At 46.7% G+C, this 20,851-nt stretch overlaps 1 protein-coding gene, 1 non-coding gene and 1 pseudogene across 3 annotated transcripts; 2 read left to right on the plus strand and 1 right to left on the minus strand.

Moving 5' to 3' along the window:
• Window positions 1-1,479: 1,479 nt before the first annotated feature.
• Window positions 1,480-10,652, minus strand: RBM14 (RNA binding motif protein 14). Of its 2 annotated transcripts, none has more exons than XM_054570830.1 (3): window positions 10,221-10,652; window positions 3,245-4,703; window positions 1,480-2,501 (listed from the first exon to the last, which is right to left on the minus strand). In XM_054570830.1, the coding sequence occupies exons 1-3, from the start codon at window positions 10,555-10,557 to the stop codon at window positions 2,294-2,296; spliced, it is 2,004 nt and encodes a 667-aa protein (XP_054426805.1). In that variant the 5' UTR covers window positions 10,558-10,652; the 3' UTR covers window positions 1,480-2,293. The 2 variants fall into 2 exon arrangements, with proteins under 2 accessions (XP_054426805.1, XP_054426806.1); XM_054570831.1 differs by having other exon boundaries at window positions 2,361-2,501; window positions 4,593-4,703.
• A 1,401-nt stretch (window positions 10,653-12,053) lies between these two features.
• LOC129068554 (60S ribosomal protein L23-like) lies at window positions 12,054-13,022 on the plus strand (annotated as a pseudogene).
• Window positions 13,023-14,104: 1,082 nt separating this feature from the next.
• Window positions 14,105-14,246, plus strand: LOC129068668 (small nucleolar RNA SNORA48). Its single transcript, XR_008528944.1, has one exon. It is a non-coding gene; the product is annotated as a small nucleolar RNA SNORA48 (small nucleolar RNA).
• Window positions 14,247-20,851: the final 6,605 nt, after the last annotated feature.

Here is a 20,851-nt window from a genome sequence, read left to right on the forward strand (position 1 = left end):
AAAATGACAAACGATTTAGCTTTGTAGTTCCTTCTGGCTTAAACAATGGAAAGCCTGAGGGCTGAGGCAGCAAGGGCATCAGCACCCAAAGATGACATGCAGAGTGATCATCTAGGCCAGGTCACACTGAAGAACTTGGGTTACAATACTGAACATCAACACTGGCCCCAAGAGCACATTAAGCTGTTTTTCACAGGAACCCTTGCTGGAGAGAAAGGAAGATGACAGAAAGCCACATTGACAAACATTACAAATACACAGGCCTACAATCAGCCAACACTCCATTCTCCAGGGTAATAACCAGAGCTAACCTTGTTAGGTCAGCCCTCAGATCACCCACCCTCAGCTGCAGAAAAGGGACAAGAAACCTAGCAAACTTCCCCTCCCAGTCCTGCAAAGAAATGAAAAGCAGCAAAGCACCTGAAGGCAAAGCAGTGAGCAGAAAGTAAAAAGCTATGGCCCCAGTGTCCCCCAAGATCATCCCAGTAAGCATCCACGAGAGTTCCTGGTTATTAAGACCATCCATATGCTTTTGCCCACTGGGCAGAGAGAGAACATCTGGGGCAAACTACTCTGTCACGGGCAAGTTCACAAGAAGCCAGTAGAGGAGGCAGAAGACAACCCACCTGAATTCCGTTTGACATACACACGTCCCGAAAATTGCCTTACCCAAAGGAACATCAGCAGGTTGTCCTGTTATCACCCTACCCAACCAGTCTTCTTCTATTCATCCATTAAACCCAAGCCTCCCACCTTGTCCCTGGCTGGAATTCTTTTTAACCCGGGTCCTCTCAACCCCCCGGCCCTGAAGTAAAGAAAGGATCTTCGATTCCTCACCCTACCCCAGCACCCCTACTTGGTTATGTTGCACCTTGACCCATTCCCAGAGTCTATCATGACAGCTTCAAACATAAACCCAGCAAGTAAACATCTGGAAACCCTAACACATGGAGACAGGGAAAGTGAGTCTCAGGTGACCATGATGGTAGCGGATGGGCAGGACGCAGGAAGGACGCTCCATGGTGATGTTCAACGGGCGAAATATCAGGTCTGTGACCAAACTCTCCCATACCTCCTTCCAATTGCCCCTGCCCCTCTTCTCCAACCACAGGGCAGAAGCAGACACCGACATCGCCCCCACCCCACTGCTGGTTCCTTTCCAGGTCCCAGCCCCAGCACTCACTCGAGCCCATGGCCTGAAGGATCCACTAACCTCATAAGCACCAAAGCAGCCCATTCCCCACTTCTTACTTGAGAAGCCAAAACCCAGAACCACGCTGCTGGAGCACAGGTTGTTTCTCAACTGGAAACAAGTCAGGGAAACCATTCAAGCACAGGCAGAAGAAAATGGGCAATAAATTACACTGGAGTGTGATTAACTCAAGTCGAGGGCTGAAGAAGCCCAAGCAACTTGATATGGACTCTCTATTCCTAAAGATGGCAGACTAGCAGGCTGACGATGAGCTAAGTCCCTCTGGGCAGCAGGGAAAGCATTCTAATTTCCATGTTCAATCCCCCTTCCTCATCTGCCCTGGGTTTCTGGTTGCCTTCCATTTGGCTGTCACGTCTTCCTGGATGTCAAACTGGCTCCTCTGAAACTGAGTGCAATCAAGACAATGACAACCAGGTTTCCAAACTGCAAATTGCCCCAAGTTTTATTTGTAGTCCATACAAAAGGGAAAAAAAAATTAAAGTTTTCTAACACCACCTACTTGGGGAGATAGGGAAGTGGGACTGTGCCACTCAGCATCAGCTAAAACATCAGGAGTCAGTAGGAATTTGAACACATACCAACTGACTGTCCCAACAGGAATTCAGTCTCAACACAGTCTAGAGGGACAGTCAGAGCCCTGGACTGCTGGCACAGCTTGGCGCATAGGAAATGGTTAAGCTAACCCTTTCCTGGCCTTCCTCATATCTAAAAAGAAAAAGGCGCCGGCGACCTCAGCTGCAGGTTGCTTCCCCATCCAGACGACCTTAAATATCGCGCACAAAAATAAAAGGGAGCCAGGGAAAAATAAAAACATAAAAGAAATTCCCATCCTGGGGAGATGGGAGGCCGGGGAGGGGAAACCGCAGATCTAGAGCCAGTAGCAAGATTTGCTGCTGAGGCGAAGGAACAAAGTAGGTTACTGCCGAACACTCAAATGGATCGTCTCCTGGGGAAGGCCCACATGGTAGAAGGGATGAAAAAACCACACACAGGAGAGGTATGGGCCAGTGGTTATAACCTGGGTCTGCACCCTACCCCACGTCTCTCATCCCCTCCGTGGTGCCCCATCCCAGGTTGGCCCTACATGCGGCGCTGGTAGCCAGAGTGCATCTGAGCTGCCCGCAGGTAATCATTATAGGAGCCCGAATAGCGTGCGTAATCGGAATGGGCATCGGGCAGGCGACGGTAATCCAGCGAGGACTTTGTCGGCGAGCGGCGGAACGAAAGCTGCGACTCTGATAAACGGCGGTAATCAGAGAGCTCGGCTAAACGCCGGTCGGAACCATACCTAGTCGAGAGAAGAAGACAGTTGGTGAATGAGACAATTGAGGAGAGGGCTCCAGGTGGGCATGGGGGAGATGCCAACGGGGATAGGGAGGGTGTGATCAGACTGGTCTCCAACACACAAGATTTTGTCAGAAGGCTCATCACCCCATCCAGGGCAAGCAACCAAGCCCGCCATTGAAGCCCTCCCTTCTGAACTGGCCGAGGTGCCGTTGGGTCTGCATTCCCAAACCACAAACTATTCCCACCCCTGGGCCCTGCACAGAAAGACCGTGGTTGTTTATCAACAGAACGGCGGACAAAAGCAAGGTCCCCAGCTTCCCAACGTGGACGCACCTCATGTACCTTGCCTTCAGCCAATGAGTGCCAAAGGGACTATTCTTTCAAACCTACCCCCACCAAAGCCAGGACAACCACATAACAGGCTTAAGGATCCTACACAGCAGTGGGAAAGGCTGTGAGCCACAATCTTGCAGGCGGTAGCTCCCATGGCAGTTGGGCTCTCCCAGAAAGGTCACACTTTTCCCAGCCTGACTAGCTGGTACCACCCCAATCTGAGCACTATGCTCCACCTGAACCCTGGTGACCAGGGTAGTTCACACACATCATCCCCCTCAGCCTTTGGACATCCCACGGGAGTAGAGAAGACCAAGGGAGGGGCCAATGGCTCCAGTTTCCCTCCCATGCCAACCTCAGCCCCTTGCCCTAAGCCCCAGCTTGGGGCAGGGGCGGGGGGGCATACAGTACCTTTTTGACATGGCGACAGCCTTTTTGTAGGGATCGTCGTAGCTGGCCCGGGGTGGGGAGAGGCGGGTACGCTCATAGGGCGGCGGGGTGCTGTTGGCGTTGGCAACGGCCCCCTGGGACATGGACAGGTAGGCTGCAGACGGCTGACCTGCCCCATCGTAGGCATTGCCCGGCTGGCCACGGTAGGAGGCAGCAGCCTGGGGATGCTGCTGGGCAGCATAAGAAGCAGCCAATGATGCTGACTGAGTGCGGTAAGGAGCTGCCAGGGTGGCAGAAGGCTGGGCCCCGTAGGCAGCTGCGGCGCCATAAGAGCCAGTGGCCGCAGCAGCTGACTGAGCCCCATAGGAGCCTGACAGGCCCATTGACGCTTGAGCCCCATAATTATTCAGCTGGGTCTGAACAACCGGCTGGGCCCCATAGGACCCACCCATTGGGTTAGTGGCTTGTGCAGCATAGGCAGCTGGCTGGCCAGCATAGGCAGCAGCTGTAGCTGGCTGTGCCACATAGGCAGCAGGCTGGGAAGAGTAGGAAGCAGCCTGTTGTGCAGCATATGGGGCAGACTGGGCATTATAAGAGGCTGAGGGCTGGGCATTGTAAGAAGCTGCCTGGGCCCCATAAGCCAGTGAGGAGGCTGCAGACTGGGCCCCATAGGAGGCTGCCTGGGCCCCATAGGAACCTAGGGAGGAAGCTGCTCCCTGGGCATTGTAGGAGGCAGCTGCACGAACCCCATAGGACGAAGCAGCCTGCGCACCGTAAGAGGATGGCTGGTTACCATAGGAGGCCAGGGAGGAGCCCTGAGCCCCATAGGAGTTGAGCGAGGAAGCCGCACCTGGCTGACCCCCATAGGAAGAAAGGGCCGAGGCCGAGGGCTGGGCTCCACCATATGGGCCAAGCGAGGAAGCTGCGGCAGACTGGGCACTAGGGCTGGCCAACTGGCCCCTGTATGGAGCCCCAAGGGAGACAGAGGGCTGAGCGCGGTAAGAGGCTGCCTGGGCTGCCATGGGCTGAGTCCGATAGCCAACACCCAAAGAGGCAGAAGGCTGGGCCCTGTAGGCAGCTCCCAGCGACACTGAGGGCTGGGCCCTGTAGGTGGCTGGCTGGGCCGTCAGAGGAGCCACGTAAGAGGCTCTGGGAGGTGAACGGCGCAGGGGGCTGCGGTCGCGACCAAAGAAGGGTGGTGTGGGCTGACGGGCTTGCCCATCAAAACCACCAGTGCTGTTGCCAAAAGCCTGCTGGTAGTCGAAAGTGGCAGAGAAGCCACCAGCTCCAGGGAATGCTGTATCCCCAGCCCCTGGTTTCTTGGTCTTGTCCCCAGACTGGATAGCCAGGCCAGGCCCCTTCTTCTGACCCTTGGTTGAGAGTTCCACGTTGATGCGCTTGCCCTTCACTTCTTTGCCGTTGAGCTGCGCGATGGCGGCTTTGGCATCTGCTTCCTTCTCCATGTGAACAAACGCGTAGTCTGATAAAGCAGCAGACAGAGGGTTAGCAATTAGGGGGGCAGGGCATGCTACCCAATGGGTCCCAAATTGGACACACCAACAGCACCCAGCTGTTGCCAACTACCTCCAAGCCTCCAAACCCTCCTCTCCAGGAGTTATGTCATAAAATGTGGCTCCCATATAACAAAGTTCCTGACTGTCCCAAGAAGCCATCTTTGCCTGTGGGCTTTTCCCCATTCTCCCTTTTCCCCTGCCACCTCACCCAACTTCCTGGTGAGAGAAGAAAGAACAAAGATGAACTGCAACACAGGATAAAAATCTTCACAGCTCCTGTAAGTATAAACCAGCAGAAAAAAACGCAGAAAGGGTGCCTGGATCACTTAATTATTCAGTATTCTCTAATCTAAGGTCACCAGGTACTATTGCTCACCTTTCAGGCTCAACTCTCAAACCCTGGAAATGACAACTTATGTCTTGGCATGACCCTTGTCTCAGCCTAGGGTCCGATTAAGGCAAAAGAGCTAGAATGCAATGTGCAATATGTAAAATTCCTCCAACGATCTCCCCTTTTTCCACAGCACCTCCCAGTATCCAAAGTACTTTCATGCACAGGACCTCACTGGACTTCACAATCCTGTGAAGGAGGCAGAGCAAGAGATCATTCTCCCCATTTTGCAGGTGGGCAAATGTGCTTGGATAATTTATATGACCTGCCCCAAATCAAAATGTGTTAGAGCCATAAACAGAATCACAGCTCTCCAGGCCCTTCACTATACCAGTCCTACCCCCAGAAAGTCAATGCATAAGGCAGAATTATGTAATATGACTAGAAAGGGGAGGAGAAATTGGACCCCACGTAAACCAACGAGGTGGTGGAATGCAAACTGAGCCTCCTGGCTGAGTTCAGGTCTAAGTCTCCTCCCACAAGCTACATTACATCCTCCACCAGTGCTTCTTTAAGGGGCAAAGGTATATCTTACCCCCTTGGGCTCCTGTTCACAGAGTAAACTTTACAGGAAAGATTTGGTTTCTCAGCTTCAAGGTGAGAAGTTGCAATTATTAGAGCAAGCAGGCTCTCCTAAACAGGTTACCCCTGAGATCCTCATTCAGGATCTGAATGAACTATGGTGGGATAGGCTCTAAAACAGGATGTTGATCTCAAAGACCTACACATCTACCACATAAAGAAAATTATAAGAGGGGGAGGAGTGGGAAGAAATTCTTCTTCTCATCCAAACTCACAAACCACAATGGTGCAAGAAGGATATGAAGAACAATGATAAGATCATGCTTGTGAGAAAAAAGACCATGTACTTCATGCCATCTGGACCTATGGCCACTTTAAGATACAGTCCAAATAACAGGACTCTGTAATCTCTCACATCATCAGTTCAGGAAATGAACTACCTAAATGAAATAACTAAGGTTCCATTCCCAGAGATAAGAATTCCCTTTAAATGGGCTCTAAGTAAGTGTCCTAATTTCTAGAAACTTTCATTCATACTGGGATGTCATTTTCTTGGATGTAAGGCAATGTCACCTACCACCTCCCATGAGAACAAAAATTCAATCAACATGTGTAAGTCAGAAGTATCGTATAGTACACGGAATCCTTGGCTAGGAGCTAAAAGGCTTCGGTTACAGATCCAGATTATCACTGACTGGCTATAAGCTCTTAAGGATCTTATAATTTATTTCTCCATCTAACAAATTTTTCCTACCTACCTCAGAGTTAGGAGATTCGAATTAGAAAATAAAAGTGCCTGGGAAAGTAAAAATAACAAGATAAAGAATTATTATTATCTAAGCCTAGGAATAACCATAGGCTTACTTCCCTACAGAATAGTATGTCATCTCTAATAAAACGCCAGAGATCCAATGCCACAGCCCTGGCCAGATAGCTCAGTTGGTTAGAGCATTACTCTGGCACATCAACATTGTAGGTTCAATCCCTGGTCAGGGAACACACAAGAATCAACCAACAAATACATGTTTCCTTCTCCCTCCCCACTTCCTTCTCCTCTATCTCTAAAATCAATGAATAAAATTTTTTTAAAAAAGAGACAGACACACAGACAATGTCATCTGAACGTGCAAACTTGGAACCGGCCAGAGATGATAAAAGAACAAAGTGAACTATCACAACCCTCACATCCTCACATCCTCAAGGCCAGAACCTGATTCCTTATCTACTAAGTGTGGAAAGCAAAAGTGTTCCTTTCTGCCTAGGTACAGGGCCCTGTAACTGTCCTCTGATCTCTCACCTCCTCTTTGGATAGAGTGAGCTAAAAATAGATGCTGGGGGTGGGAGATCTCTCTAAAAGCAGAGGCTGAGCTGACCCTCAAGAGAATGGCAAAACCACCAGGAGAATGCAATGGCAAGCAGAAAGCAGGAGCTTGTAGGCAGATTAAGCGGAAAGGGGAAAACAACCTCCAGGCACTATGATGGAATAATAAAGAAGAATACTATATTCCTGGTTAAACTGAAACTAGAATGAGCTAGAGATTTAAAAAATTTCAATGGGTTTACAAGAGCAAAAGGACATCCCACTATCTACTCCCTATTTTCCTGAGTTTTATTAAGAGACCAAGATGAGGAACTTGAAAATTGAAATTTCGCATGTACAATTCAGTTGACCAACCATCTGAGCTATATAACCGATTTTTTTTTTAAGCCACTAGCTACAAGTATTACCAGTTTAAATCAGAAATTTCCTAAGTCTGATATTGGAGGAAATAAACAGTCCAGCTGACTCAGTCACAGCAGGCTAACTAATCCTACCAGTGAACAGCCAAATACAGACCTAACCCTATCAGAGATTCCCAGAACCCAACTACTCCTAGACAATAAAGAAAAAACAGAGAGCTAGAAAATTCCAGAGACCCCTCTACCTGGAGAGCTAGTTCAAGAAACATTGACCTCGGAAGGAAATCCACTACATTTAAAGGGACCAGCAAGCAATGTTTTACAGAATTGCCTAATGGTCTGGTGGTGGCATTATAATTCCTCCAGTACCAAGTTAAGAGAACCTAGAAAAATGAGTTTTCCTATCCTGAGAAGAGTATGAAACTAGAGCTTTGAGAGCTGTGTGTGTATAGGAGAAAAGAATGGCCACTCACAAAAAAAGGAGAGGAAACAGTTTCCTCTTCTGCCTTTCAGACCTCCCCTCAAGTCTAAATGGTTCCTAGCTGTTACGGACTCTCCTACTTCATCTTTGAACACCCAATAGAATGTAGCTGTAGAGTGGTTATAATCTGCTGTTGCTATGGAGATTTTTACTCTACAAATCAAATCATATCTAAGCTCTGGGGTAACCAAGCAACTATGTTTTTTCCCCCTGTGAAATACAACAGAACTGTTTGTCCTCTGCCGGGCCAAGCTCCTGTGCTTTTCCACAAGACTCAATAAAATGCCCATTCCCATCCCAAGAAATAAGCTATTTATAAGCCAGAGCCAGTTTCTTATACTACACTTACAACATAAAAACCTCACTTTCCTTCATCCCAAAGACACAGAAAGGTATCAGTGAAGGATATGATGCTCAAATCTTTCCCACAGTACTTTACATCAAAATGTATCGGGGGCTATTACATATCAGCAAACTATAAACAGCAGACCACCACTCCCTGAAGAAGTCAAGGTATTTCTACTAATCAAACATTTACAAAGGGACAAAACGCACAAAACTTTCACTCTATCACAAGGAGTCAGCCAAGAGTTCTAAAAATTGCATGCAGTCGTACACTTCACCCTGCCTCCCACTGTCAGTGTCTGTCCCAAGCAAATTCAGGCACATTTTCTTCTGCTTTCTCTACTACCTGAAAGCAAGCTCCTTGACTAGTGAGTCCCATGGACTGTCCCCAAAGATGCTAGTTTCTAGACTCCAATCTAGTAGCCACCCTGACTAAGAACCACAAAAGAAAAAAGAGGAGGTCAATTAAACACAGAACTCTCATAGTGAGCCATGTACCCCCATCCATATCCTGGCCAGAGGTGCCCAGTCTGAGGCCCCTCCCACTCTTTTACTCTAAACAAAAGCAAAAACCCCAAAATCCTTGCACCATACAGCCTGCCTCAGAGAACCCAGCAAGGAAGCCCGATTCCGGATAGTCCATGGACTTGCATAACCTGAGTTGAGGAAAATAGAATGCAGTATTAATGCAGAACAAGGAACTGATCCTAGGAATAGAGACTACAACCCTTTACACTTCCCACAGTTATGGAAAGGACAAGGAATGGCCCAAAGGATGTGCCTCTCGAGGACAGCAAATGAAGTTATCTTGGTGGAAATAAGCAAGCACCTGCAGCCACATTTATTTCCTAGCCTCCAAACTTCTCACACAGGGTTCTAAGTACGTATGAATCCAATACTAGGAGTAGGGCATCAAACACTCCCAGGCTGCATCCTCAAAGACGGCAGGGCCGAGTTAACTCTGATCTGCTCCCATACACAAGGACTGTCCCACCAAACCCTGGCAACATAAAATTATAAGAGCTTAGGGAATAAAAACCATACTATGAAAAAAGTCAACTAGCTTCCAAAAAGGAGGCTGGGCTTAAATTATGGTGACACATTTTTCTCAAAGTTTAAAAGGCAAACTAGGAATCTGCCCTGAGGGTCAAGCTAACCAAGCAAAGACAACTAGTAAGAAAATCTGTTTAATCAACGTTTAAAGACTTAAGGAAGACCTCTCACAGACCCCTTCCCATGTTCCCCCTCAGCCACAGAGTATGCCCCTTGCAAAATCACAAAACTTATAAAATGACAATGCCCTAGGGCACAAGGTTTGGCAAATGAAGTCTACGGAGAAGGGGCCTTCATAAAATAAGCCTCCTTCCACGTTCGAGAGGTCGGGATTTCCAGTTTACAGATGCACAATCGAGCCCAAAGAAAATAAACCCAAATTTGAAGGAGCTGGAAAGCACAGTTGCCACGCCTAACCCACCTAACAATATTAAAAGGCCAAAGTGGTTCGGAAGGGGCCCCTCCTGTACCCACGAGTACACCCATGCCACAAAATACTAAAAAGATCCCAGCCCAAGAAACGACCAAGGGCCCCGTTACCTTCCGCTCGGGAGCATTCACGGGGAGGGAACACGAGGGTGGTCTTGGGGCGTCAGCCCCCACCTTTTCCCTCTTCCCTCGCTCTGACCGACGTCTGGGGAAGTGAAGAGATCTTCCCCGCTCCATGATCCGGCTTGTGCCCGTCACTTCCCAATTTCCGCTCGGTGCCAGGCCCAGGAGAACAGTGGAAGGCGCGCCCCCGGTACACTCGCAAGTCTCTCAGGCGCGTCCCCGGCCCCGTAGTTCGGCCAGCAGTGGCCGCCGCACCCACCCAGAGCCGCTTCCTCCCATTTGCGAATGGTGCCTGGACCGCAGGGGAGGAGGGTGGCTCTGCCCATCGCGCCCCCAACAACTCCGACCACGCTCCCGCAGACTTCTCGCCACCCCCACCCCCAACCGCGCAGTGACCGACCCCCGGGAAAGGGGAGTGGCTAACAAGCAGAGTGCCCCGTGCGCGCGCCTTCGCGTTACCTTTCACCACGTCACACTCGATGACGCGTCCGCGGCGCTCGAAGAGGCTGCGCAATTCCTGGCTCGTGCAAGCAGCCGACACATTGCCCACGAAAATCTTCCAAGTGTTAAGAGGCCGTGGGCGCGACATCTCCACCACGAGCGCGCGCCCAGGCCGCAGCTCGTGGCCGTGCAGGGCCTCGATGGCGCGCAGCGCGCCCGCGTTCTCGCGCATGTGCACGAAGGCGAACTGTTTCATGACGGCGCAGCTCATGACTGTGCCGTAGGGTGCGAAGAGGGCTGCCAGCTCCTCTGGCGTTGTATCCGCCCCATCAACGTTTCCCACGAATATCTTCATTTTGCCGCTGCAACCGCCTTCCCGGAGAGCTGGGACCTCTCCTCACGCTACAGGCGAGACGTCCGGCCAGCCGGCAGTCCTCCCCAGGAATGGCTGGCGACGGAGAACCCCGCCGCGCAGGCGCTCTGATCTAGCCAATCAGGACTCACATCCCGCGCGTTCTGCAGCCAGTCAGAGAGCCTGAGAGAAGATGCGCGCAGACGCAGCCAATCCCAAAAGGCCTTGCGCCCGCTTGTTAACTGAGGGGTGGGAGAGGGAAGACGGCGCGCGACCAACCGCCACTGCCGGGGGAGGGGGTGGGGGGAAGGAGGGTTGGGGAGGTGGGGAGGTGCTTTGGGAACGTCTGCAGTCTAGCGGCCTAGTCGTAGACGCGGCCTCTGGATCGGGTGGGGCCGAAATCGGTGGGCCCCGAAGAAAAACTTGGTCCAGTCGGAAGGCAGAGTTTCTCCCATTCTGGCAGTTTAGCCAAACCTGAGGCTTCAGGTGGAAGGAGTAATCTCCAAGGGGAAGGCCGGGCCTGGCAGGAAAAACCAGGACAAACGCCTTCAATCAGCAAACGGCTCCCAGGACTACCGCCTCCGGGACTGTGCGGAGCGGTCTGAGGGGATCTGAGAGGCATTTGCCTCGGGAGAAATGCTTGTGCCATTAGTTCCTTCTTTGGCAACACATTCTTTGAGGTTGCTGAGGTCCTGGCAGACGCTGGAGACGCGAAAAATAAGAGCACGCCTCTGCCTTTACGGAATTTAGAAACGAGGGTTAGATGTAACTCTTGTGTACGTTTGAAATAATTCCACATTAAAAAGTTTAATAAAATAAGAAATGAGGTCAAAAGAACGGTCCTTGAGGGGGCAAAAGCTGAGTCTTTAAAAAAACATTAAAAGGAAAAAATTTTTAAACCGACATGTATGTAAATAAAGATCTTGCCGGCGAAAGATGGCGAAAACAAATAACATGTGACAAACTCAGGGAAATATTTGCTCATTCTACAAATTTGATTGAGCACCCGCCATGTGGGCAGCACCAAGAATACAGCAATAAACAAAAAGTAACAAAAATCCTCACCTTCTTGGAGTTCGTGTTATAGTGCGGACACAGATTAATAAGTAAAACATGTAGCCTATTTAGTTAATGCTAAAGACTTGAAGTAACCAAGGGAGCAAGCCAGTCATCTTCTGGGGGAATCATTCCAGTCAAAAAATACAACACAAGTCAGAAAGTCCCGGGGCAAAAGTCTGTTCAAGGAATTGCAAGAAGCGGTTAGGCTAGAGGTGGGAAACCAAGGAATAATAGAGCATAAAGATGGGTGTGGGGATTGGCAGGTGTAAGACCTTGTAGAATGACTTTGGCTTTCACTCTTAGTGAGGCTGTTAGTCCATGGAGGGCATGGCACAGGGGTTCATCTGATAGGGACTTTTCCTTCATTGTTTCATTAAGTATCATATGGCTGCTATTGAAATGGGAGGAAAAATGCTTTCTATGCCTTTCTGCCATTCAAGATGTGGAAGAGAGGATGTGATGTGTCCTCTGGTGTGAAATTGTGGATCTCCTTCGGTCTTCCAGTAGGAGCCCTCATCAACTGTGCTAACAACACAGGAGTCAAAAATCTGTATATAATCTCTGTGAAGGGGATCAAGGGATGACTCACCAGACTTTCTGCTGCAGGAGTGGGTGACATGGTGGTGGCCACAGTCAAAAAAGGCAAACCAGAGCTTAGAAAGAAGGTGCATCTAGCCATAGTAATTCAACAACAGAAGTCATACTGAGGCAGGAGATAGTCAGGAAGGAGGAAACTCCAGAGGTGCCCCAGGGCTAAGATAAAGGACATCGATACAGGACAGAGACCCTATTCTAAGACCAGTTGTTCCTGCTTTCTGGAAAAGCGCTGAATCATAGTGAATCATGAATGCACCTGCTGCGCAGAAGATGCTACAGGACCCCTGCTTCATTATAATATCATTATAATAAATTAGCATTGTGGGACCCCACCCCCCGCCCCGGTGGCCAATCAAGGAAAATCAAGGGAGACCACATGCGCAGTAGCTTTAAAGAAATATAACTACTTCTACATTCTCAATAAAAGCCTGCCAAAACTAGCCAAGAGAGATCCACCCCGTAAGAATAGAAGCCCTCTAGCCTGGGCATCAATCTCTGCTCGAAGTTAGCCCGCTCCTGTATTCTGTGGAGTGTACTATCACTTGCTTAATAAATCTGCTTTCTCTCTCCTGCTATAAACTCTATGTGTTTGCTTCAATTTTTTGTCCATAATCACCAAGAATGTGGTTACATGTGCCCACCTGTGATAATACCAGAGAAAAAAATGGCATGTTTCTTAATTTTGAAGATAATGCAGGGGTCATAGTAAACAATAAAGGCAAAATGAAAGTTCTGCCATCATGGAACCAGTTGCAAAGGAGTGTGCAGATTTGTGGTCCAGGATTGCATCCAATGATGGCAGCGCTGCATGATTCTCTGGTGTGTTTATAAAGTAAAAACCCATTAAAAATTATTTCCTAACCACCCCCCCCCCAGAAAAAGAAACAAATGAGCAAAGACAAAGAGAAAACAGTTGTTCGCTCAAATTACCATTACTGAAAAAATACAGGAGAGAGATGATGGTGACATGAATCAGGGTGTTCCAATAGAATTCAGGGGAAGTGGTCAGATTTGACAGTAGAGCTGCAATTGGCTATGAGTTGTGAAAGAGGAGTCAGAGATGACAGCAACTGGAAGCATTAATTGAGATGGGGACTATTGCAGGAGGGAGTTTCTGCGGAAGATCAGAAATTCAGTTTTGGACATGATAAGTTTGAAATGCCTCTGAGTTGTACAAGTGCAGATACCAATGATGTGTATCTGCAGTTCAGGGCAAAGGTCTGAGCTGAGGATACAAATTTGAGAGTCTAAAGAGCTAATATCTATATTGTACAAAGAACTCCTACAAATTGATATGGGAAAAAAGGTGAGATAAATGAGCCAAGGATATGAACTGGCAATTCTATAGGGAAAAAAGTGCAAATGAGGCACACAATGCAATATACAGATGACGTAGCATAGAACTGTACACTTGAGGACCATATAATTTATTAACCAATGTCACCTCAATAAATTTAATTTAGTTTTAAAAAAAGAAGCGCAAATGGTCAATAAACAAGAAACTCCATTGGCAGTCGGGGAAATGCAATTTCCTGAGAAAATGAGAACATTTTTCACCCCTCAGATTTGCAAAAATATTAGAAGATTCATATCTATGGCTGGTAAAGATGTGAGAAAATACATTCACACATTGCTGATAATAGTGTGAACTCTACATCCTTCTTGGAAAGTATTCTGCCAACATTGAAACTTTGAATGTGGTGAGCCTTTAACATAGTAATCCTACTGGAAATCTAGCCTACAGAGAACTCATCGATAAGGATATTGGTATAAATTTATTTATTGTAGCATTGTTTGTAGTAGCAAGTAGTGAAAGCAACCTGCATGTCCATTAATAAGAGAATTAGGCATTGCCTTATGATAGAACATTTTATTGCTATTAAAAGCAGTTCAAAACCCCTAACAATGGGCAAGGAGATACCTGATTGGTGGTGCTGCTTTATATCACAGGGGCAAAGCAGATGCGCAGTCCTTAGTTCATCCTAGTTTGAAGCCTGTGTTGGCAGCCAGAGCTGTTGCATGCCTGGGGCATAACGGAAAAAAAAAAAAAAAAGCTCAAAATGTATTGATATGGAAACATAGCCATAATTTAAGAGGGGGAAAAAACACAACATAATTGTATAATGTTATGTCTTTCTATGCCATAGGGGGAAAACCCTTCATAGAAGTGCATGTTTTTTCAGCATAGAGAAATAACATTAGTTACTCAAGGAGATGAGATGGGGGAGTTAATTTTTTATTCATTGCCGTATCATTAGACTTTTAATAATGAGCATCTAATTCTTCTATAATTAAAAAAATAAAATACATTTTAAGGAGGAAAAGAGGGGCACCACTCTGATACCACTCTGATATTTTCATAAGTCCAGACTGCTGACAGTTTTCCCAGAGTGGGCATCAGCAGGCCCTTAGCCAGTTAGTAAGCAAAACCATTTGAAAGTATCATGGGGGCAGTTCCGCGGTGGTTCTAATAATGCTGGTACGGGTTAGGGTCAGAAAACTGCACAACAGAAATATAATGTAAAACCCCTATGTGCTTTAATTTGTCTGGTATCCACATTTTAAAAAATCATTAATTTAAAAATGTAATTCTAGTGATATATTTTATTTAACCTAAGATATCTTTAAAAACTATCATTTCATCATCTAATCAATATAAACATTATTAATATTTTATATTCTTTTCCTTGTTCTAAGTCTTTGACATTCATTGTGTATTGTATATTTACAGCACATCTCAATTTGGTCTATCCGCATTTCAGATGTTTCGTAGCCACATGAGACCAATGGCTACCATATTGGCTAGTACAGGTTTAGCCTTCCTCTTGAAATGACCTTTGCGTCTTGAAGAGGCATCCTTTGGAGAAACAGAACGTCAACATTGGTGATGTGCCTGATTTCTGAAAAGAACCTGATGTTGCCCCAGCTGGTGTGGCTCAGTGGATTGAGCACCAGCCTGAGAACCAAAGGGCTGCCGGCCTGATTTCCAGGATAGGGTATGTGCCTCGGTTGCAGGCCTGGTCCGCAGCAGGGGTGTGCGAAATGCAACCACACATTGATGTTTCTCTCCCTCTCTTTCTCCCTCTCTTCCCCTCTCTAAAAAATAAATAAAATATTTTTGAAAAAGAAAAAGAACTCCATGTCATTTAGAACCAAGTGTGAGGAATGAGGGTAGGCAAGAAGATCACTCTCAGAAATATCCACCAGCAAATAGTGTCAAAGCTGTAAAGGATTCTTCAAGATAAGCTGGTGTATCTCAGCTCATTGGAGGTCATCCTGTAAACTGAAAGACTGAGGGTTCAATTCCCAGTCAGGGCACATGCTTAGGTTGCAGGTTCAGTCCCATCTGAGGCCTGTACAAGAGGCAACCAATGTTTTTCTCTCACATCAATCTCTCTCTCTCTCTCTCCCTACCTCCCTATCTCTTTGAAATCAGTACACACGTCCTCAAGTGAGGATAACAATTAATTAATTTAAAAAAATAAGTCGATTGGCCAGGCTTGCCCAATCACTTCACAGATGAGAGACCCATTCAGAACTACAGAAGAGAAAGGATTTGCCCCCCTCATCAAGCTCGTGGTAGAACTGGGGCTAAGTTGGTGCTCTTTCCATTACCCCAGGACAAGGAGTTAGATAGTGATTTGCCGATTTGCCAGCTGCGTGAATGCGAGCAAGAGTCTTCACATCTATGAATGCTACCTCCTTCACTTATAAAAATAACTGGGCTTCTTACATGATTTTTTTATTGTGATACATATAACATAAAATTTACCAATTTTAAGGGTAGAGTTCTGTGGCATACATTCACATCATCGTGCAGCCCAGCACCACACTGCATCTCCAGGCCTTTGTCATCTTCCCCAACTGAAAATCTGTCCCCATGAAACATAAACCTCCCATTCCCTCCTCCCTTAAGCCCCTGGCAATGACCATTCTTCTGTCTGTATGATTTTGACTACTCTAGTTACCTCATGTAAGTAGAATCATACAATACAAATATTTGTTCTTTTTTGTCTGGATTACTTAGCTACTATCTTCAAGGTTCATCCATGTTGTAGCATGTGTCAGAATTCCCTTCCTTTTTAAGGCTAAGTAATATTCCATTATATATATGGTACATTATTTTTTTACTCATTCATTGGACAGTGGCCATTTGGGACGCTTCCACCGTTTAGCTATTGTGAATAATGCTGTATACTTCTTTTGGGTATATACTCAGAAGTGAAATTGCTGGATTTTGTCTGGTTTTTTAAAGTATAATTTACATATAATGACAATCACTCTTTTTTTGTGTACAGTTCTTTCAGTTTTGACAAATGCATACAGTCACACATAACTACCACCACACAAGACAGACACCATCCCAGCATCCTCAAAAGCTTTCTTGTGCTGTTTCTTTGCAGTCACCTCCTGTTTTGAGCCCAGCTTCTTTCACTTAGCATAATGCATCTGATATTCATCAATGTCCTTGCCCGTATCACTAGTTACTTCCCTTGTATCAACCACTTACATTGTAAGGACATCTTGCAGTTTGTTTTTCCATTCCTAAACTGAAGGACATCTGATTGGTTTCAATTTTTGGCAATTATGACTAAAGTTTGCATACAGGTATTTGTGCAAACAAAAGTTTTCATTTATCTTGGTAAGTTCCTATGAACCACAAGGTTGCTGTGAGCATTAAACAAGGTACAATGAAGTGTTTAGCACCCTGTAGTCATGCAGTGAGGAGCTCAATAATGGGAGCTATTAGGAAAGTTTGCTACAGAATCGTATTAAAAGGCAAATAAAAAGAACCAACAGTATCCCAACTAGAATTTTATTAACCAGCTACTATCTGCCATGCCTTCTTATAGTTTCTGAAACAACATATAATTAGACTCATAGTGTCCTGTATGTGTTTAAAGACAGAAATAACAATCACGTCTCTTGGCTCTCCCCATACCTCATACCTCCAATGGATGTATTTCCCCAGTAATGATACTAGACTTTCCAGGAGGCTTTATCTTTCCTCATGTGTTAGCCCAGAGACGTAACTGGCCTATCCTGGCTGTGCCAAATGAAAAGACACTTCTAATAAAATAATATATATCATATGAAATATCTGTAATGAACTGTGTCTTCTGGTGGGGCCACTGGCAATGCCGTTTTCCGAAATGGTGAACAACACTCAGTAATATTCCAAACCCAACAAAGAACAGAAAAATTCGGGGTCTATCAAAATGGCACCAGAACTGCTTTGTTGTTTATAAATAAAGCAATAAATAAATAAATAAATAAAGTTCTAAATGTAAACATGTTTTTCACATTCAAGTATATCTAGTGGGATATTTGAAAGTTGTGCAGAAAGTGGGACAGTTCTTCATTACGATGGACTATCCTGCACATTGCAGGTCCATAAGGATCCCTAGCCTTTCCCCCAATACATGCCATGGGCACCTCCCCATCCAGCATTGTCACAACCAAAAATATCTGCCTCACAAACCCCAGCAAGTCCCCTCAGGGGTAGTAACACCCCCTTTGAGAACCAATGACCTAAACCAAATTTTGTAAACGTAAACTTAACTTTGGTGTCAACGTAAGAAATGTCCAAACACCTGTGAGAATTTCTATGAGTGTGATTGAGCCAAACTGATGACAATTGCAGGGAAGCAAAATCTCAGTGGATTGAGAGATGTTGTGAAGAAGGGCAGTTTAACAACTTATCATATACATTACAATCAAAGGACGAGGCCTAAAGGGTTACAGGAAATTCATTGGTGATAGACTGAGGGGGTGGGAGAAAACAAGGTGGGGGGGAATCTCAGACTGGATAAAAAGTAAAAGGAATGAATGGACACACACTTCTTTTACGGAGGTATATAAGGGTATAGAAGTTACCGGATCGTTAAAGGGGAGTTAGCATAATAACAATAACAATGAGGGGTTCTGTTTCCCTGTCCTGGTGAGAGATCGTGCCCTGAGGGGTCTGGAAAAAGGAAATTACCCTGACATTCCAAAGCCCTGTTATCATAGACACAAAAGGACAGTTAAGACTGGCTCAGTTAAGGTAAAGGTTGACCTTTGTCAGGGAAGATGCCGGCCCAGGATGTGACTACCTGCCATGACTTGCTCTTAGTTTTAATTTCAGACCATCCTATGTGGTTACTTTTTCCCAATAAGGTAACACAGACAGCTTCCAGGCATTAGGACCTGATAACTTTGGGGCCATTATCAACCCATCATAGTAATAAAAATAAAAATTAAAAAAGCAATCACGAACAGTCTTTTCAGTGCACTGATACTACTGATGTACATCATAAACACGGTGACAGAATTCTTTCGCGCTGAAATTGGTAGCGGTGTTATTATACAGTAAGACCCAGGTATCTCAGAGCACTTTCCTCTTCGCCTGGAAGCTGAGCTCTCTCTCTGGTATGGTGCTTCCCTCACCTAGGGTTTTAAGTATACTCTAGCTAAGATACCTTAAGTAGGTGACACGCATGTATTTAAATCACAGGGGAAATTTGGGAGGCTGGAGGATGGTCCCCATCTGTACTCCTACTCTGGGATAGGGAGCAGCAGACAGACATACCACTCAGAGAGGGTGCCAGGCCCTGAGCTTTCGGAAAAGTTGAGGCTAGTAGTTCTCGTTGTTCAGTGTGCTTTTCAAAACCACCTGGAAGTCTCTTAAAACAGACTTCTAGGCTTCTCCCACACAGTTTCTCTCTCTCTCTCTCTTTTTTTTTTTTACATTTCTTTTGTTGTTGTTGTTATTTTTTTCTGGTTTCTTTTCTTGTTGTTATTTTCTTTTTACCCACCCACACAGTTTCTGATTCAGTAAGGCTGACGCGAAAGCCCCAGAATTTGCATTCCAAACATTTCCAAGTAACACTCAGGCTGCTGGGGCAGGAACCACAAGGGCCCCCTCTTGAGAGCCACTGGTAGTAGAAACGTTACCGGGCTGGGGCCTGACCCTGAGCGGGCCCCGCCTGGGGCCAGCTGTAGTGTGTGGGCTCTTGACTTCGTGTAGGAAAGATTTCACAACACAACTTCAGGTAACTATGAGGATGCATTTATTAAATCTGCAGAGAGTGAAACAAGGAAGGGCTTAGCATAGAGGAAGCAACAGGAGAGCCTAGGCTGGGCTGCCTTAGCTCATTGGGATGTCAGAGAGATGGGGGCTTTGGGACAGGTTCAGGGGGTTAGCCTGGAACAAGCTGCCAGCTGCCAGCTGCCCATTGACTCAGAGTTTAGGAGACGCGGTGCCTGAGAAGAAAGAAGAGGGGGCTGCGAAGAAGGGAAAGGGAATGGCACAGGCTGCTCCTCAGGGACAGTGCACATGCTGGGTCCTTCAACTAGTTTTTCTCTCTCTCTTGCAGAATGGAATCTTAAGGGAGGTTTCAGCAGAACACACATCAGTTCTCCAGGTGCGCCCTTTCAGGATCGTGGTCTCCACTGATTGGTCAGCGCCAGGCTAGGTCTTTAGTCACTGCAGTTGGTTCTAGCATTGACCACCTGGTTCTGCTGCTTTTCTGGGCCTGAAGCTGAAATACCACTGAGGCCTACATGTTGTCTCCAGGGAGGAAAGGCCAGGGAAGGAAAAGTTACCCTGGGGGCATGATCCTTGTTCCCCCAGTTTCGTCCTTGCCATGCCTTCCACCCTGGTGACCATCTGCACTGGGTTGTCTCAGCTCCCATTTTCTTAGCTGCTTACTATCCTGACTCAGACACAGCCAGGAGTACTTGAAAAGAGGCTCTGCTGGGGCTCTGAAGAGGGACTCCCATCGGGCCCCTCTGCCAGGATTCAGCAGGGGACAGCAGAAGAGTCTTCAGATGCTCACAGCTCTACAAACCCAGGGCGTGGAACCCCAGGTATAGCTGAGCGTGGAATGCCGGAAGCGGTGCACCAGGGCGAGGGAGGAGGGCAGAAGAGATGGGATAAGACATGAGGACAAGGAGGCTGGGAGAGGGGGCAGAGGTAGAGGGGAGATGCTAAACAGGGGCTGAGTGAACGGGGTGGGGTGGGGTGGGCGGGCAAAAGAAAGTGGGTTCCCTGAGTTGCAGAGCAAATATCGCTGAATTTACACACAATTTGGGTCAGTTCCTGACAATTTTTTACAAATCCTCCCCCAAGGATATGTCTATTGATATTTTAGAGAAATATCGATGTGTCAGAGAAACATTGGTCCATTGCCTCCCGCATGTACCCTCTACTGGGGATTGAACCCACACCCTAGGCATGTTCCCTGACTAGGGATCAAACCCTCAACCCTGTGGTGTAAGGGACGGGACAATGTTCCAACCAAGCCACGGGGCCAAGGCCTGGCTGGACAATTTTTATTTTAATAGCTATATATATTCTTTTTCTAGCAAACTTCTGTTTATGACAAGTGATCTTGCTTCCCACCCTTTACAATGAGAACCAACAGTGTTAAAAGCATACACTTGGAGCCAGACAACCTGGGCCATGTTACTGTGTGGCCTAGGACAAGTGACATAACCACTTTGTGCTTCAGTTTCCTTATCTGTAACAGGGGATAATAATAAAACCTCCCTTCCCTGTAGTATTGTCATGAGGATTAAATGGATTATTGCATGTGAAGTACTTAGAACAGAAGCAGGCACTTAATAATCACTATATAGGGTACAGTATTAGCTAATA

Source organism: Pteronotus mesoamericanus, unplaced genomic scaffold (assembly GCF_021234165.1).
Source record: "Pteronotus mesoamericanus isolate MK-2021 breed Mesoamerican mustached bat unplaced genomic scaffold, CSHL_Meso_final contig_214, whole genome shotgun sequence".
NCBI lineage: Eukaryota > Metazoa > Chordata > Mammalia > Chiroptera > Mormoopidae > Pteronotus > Pteronotus mesoamericanus.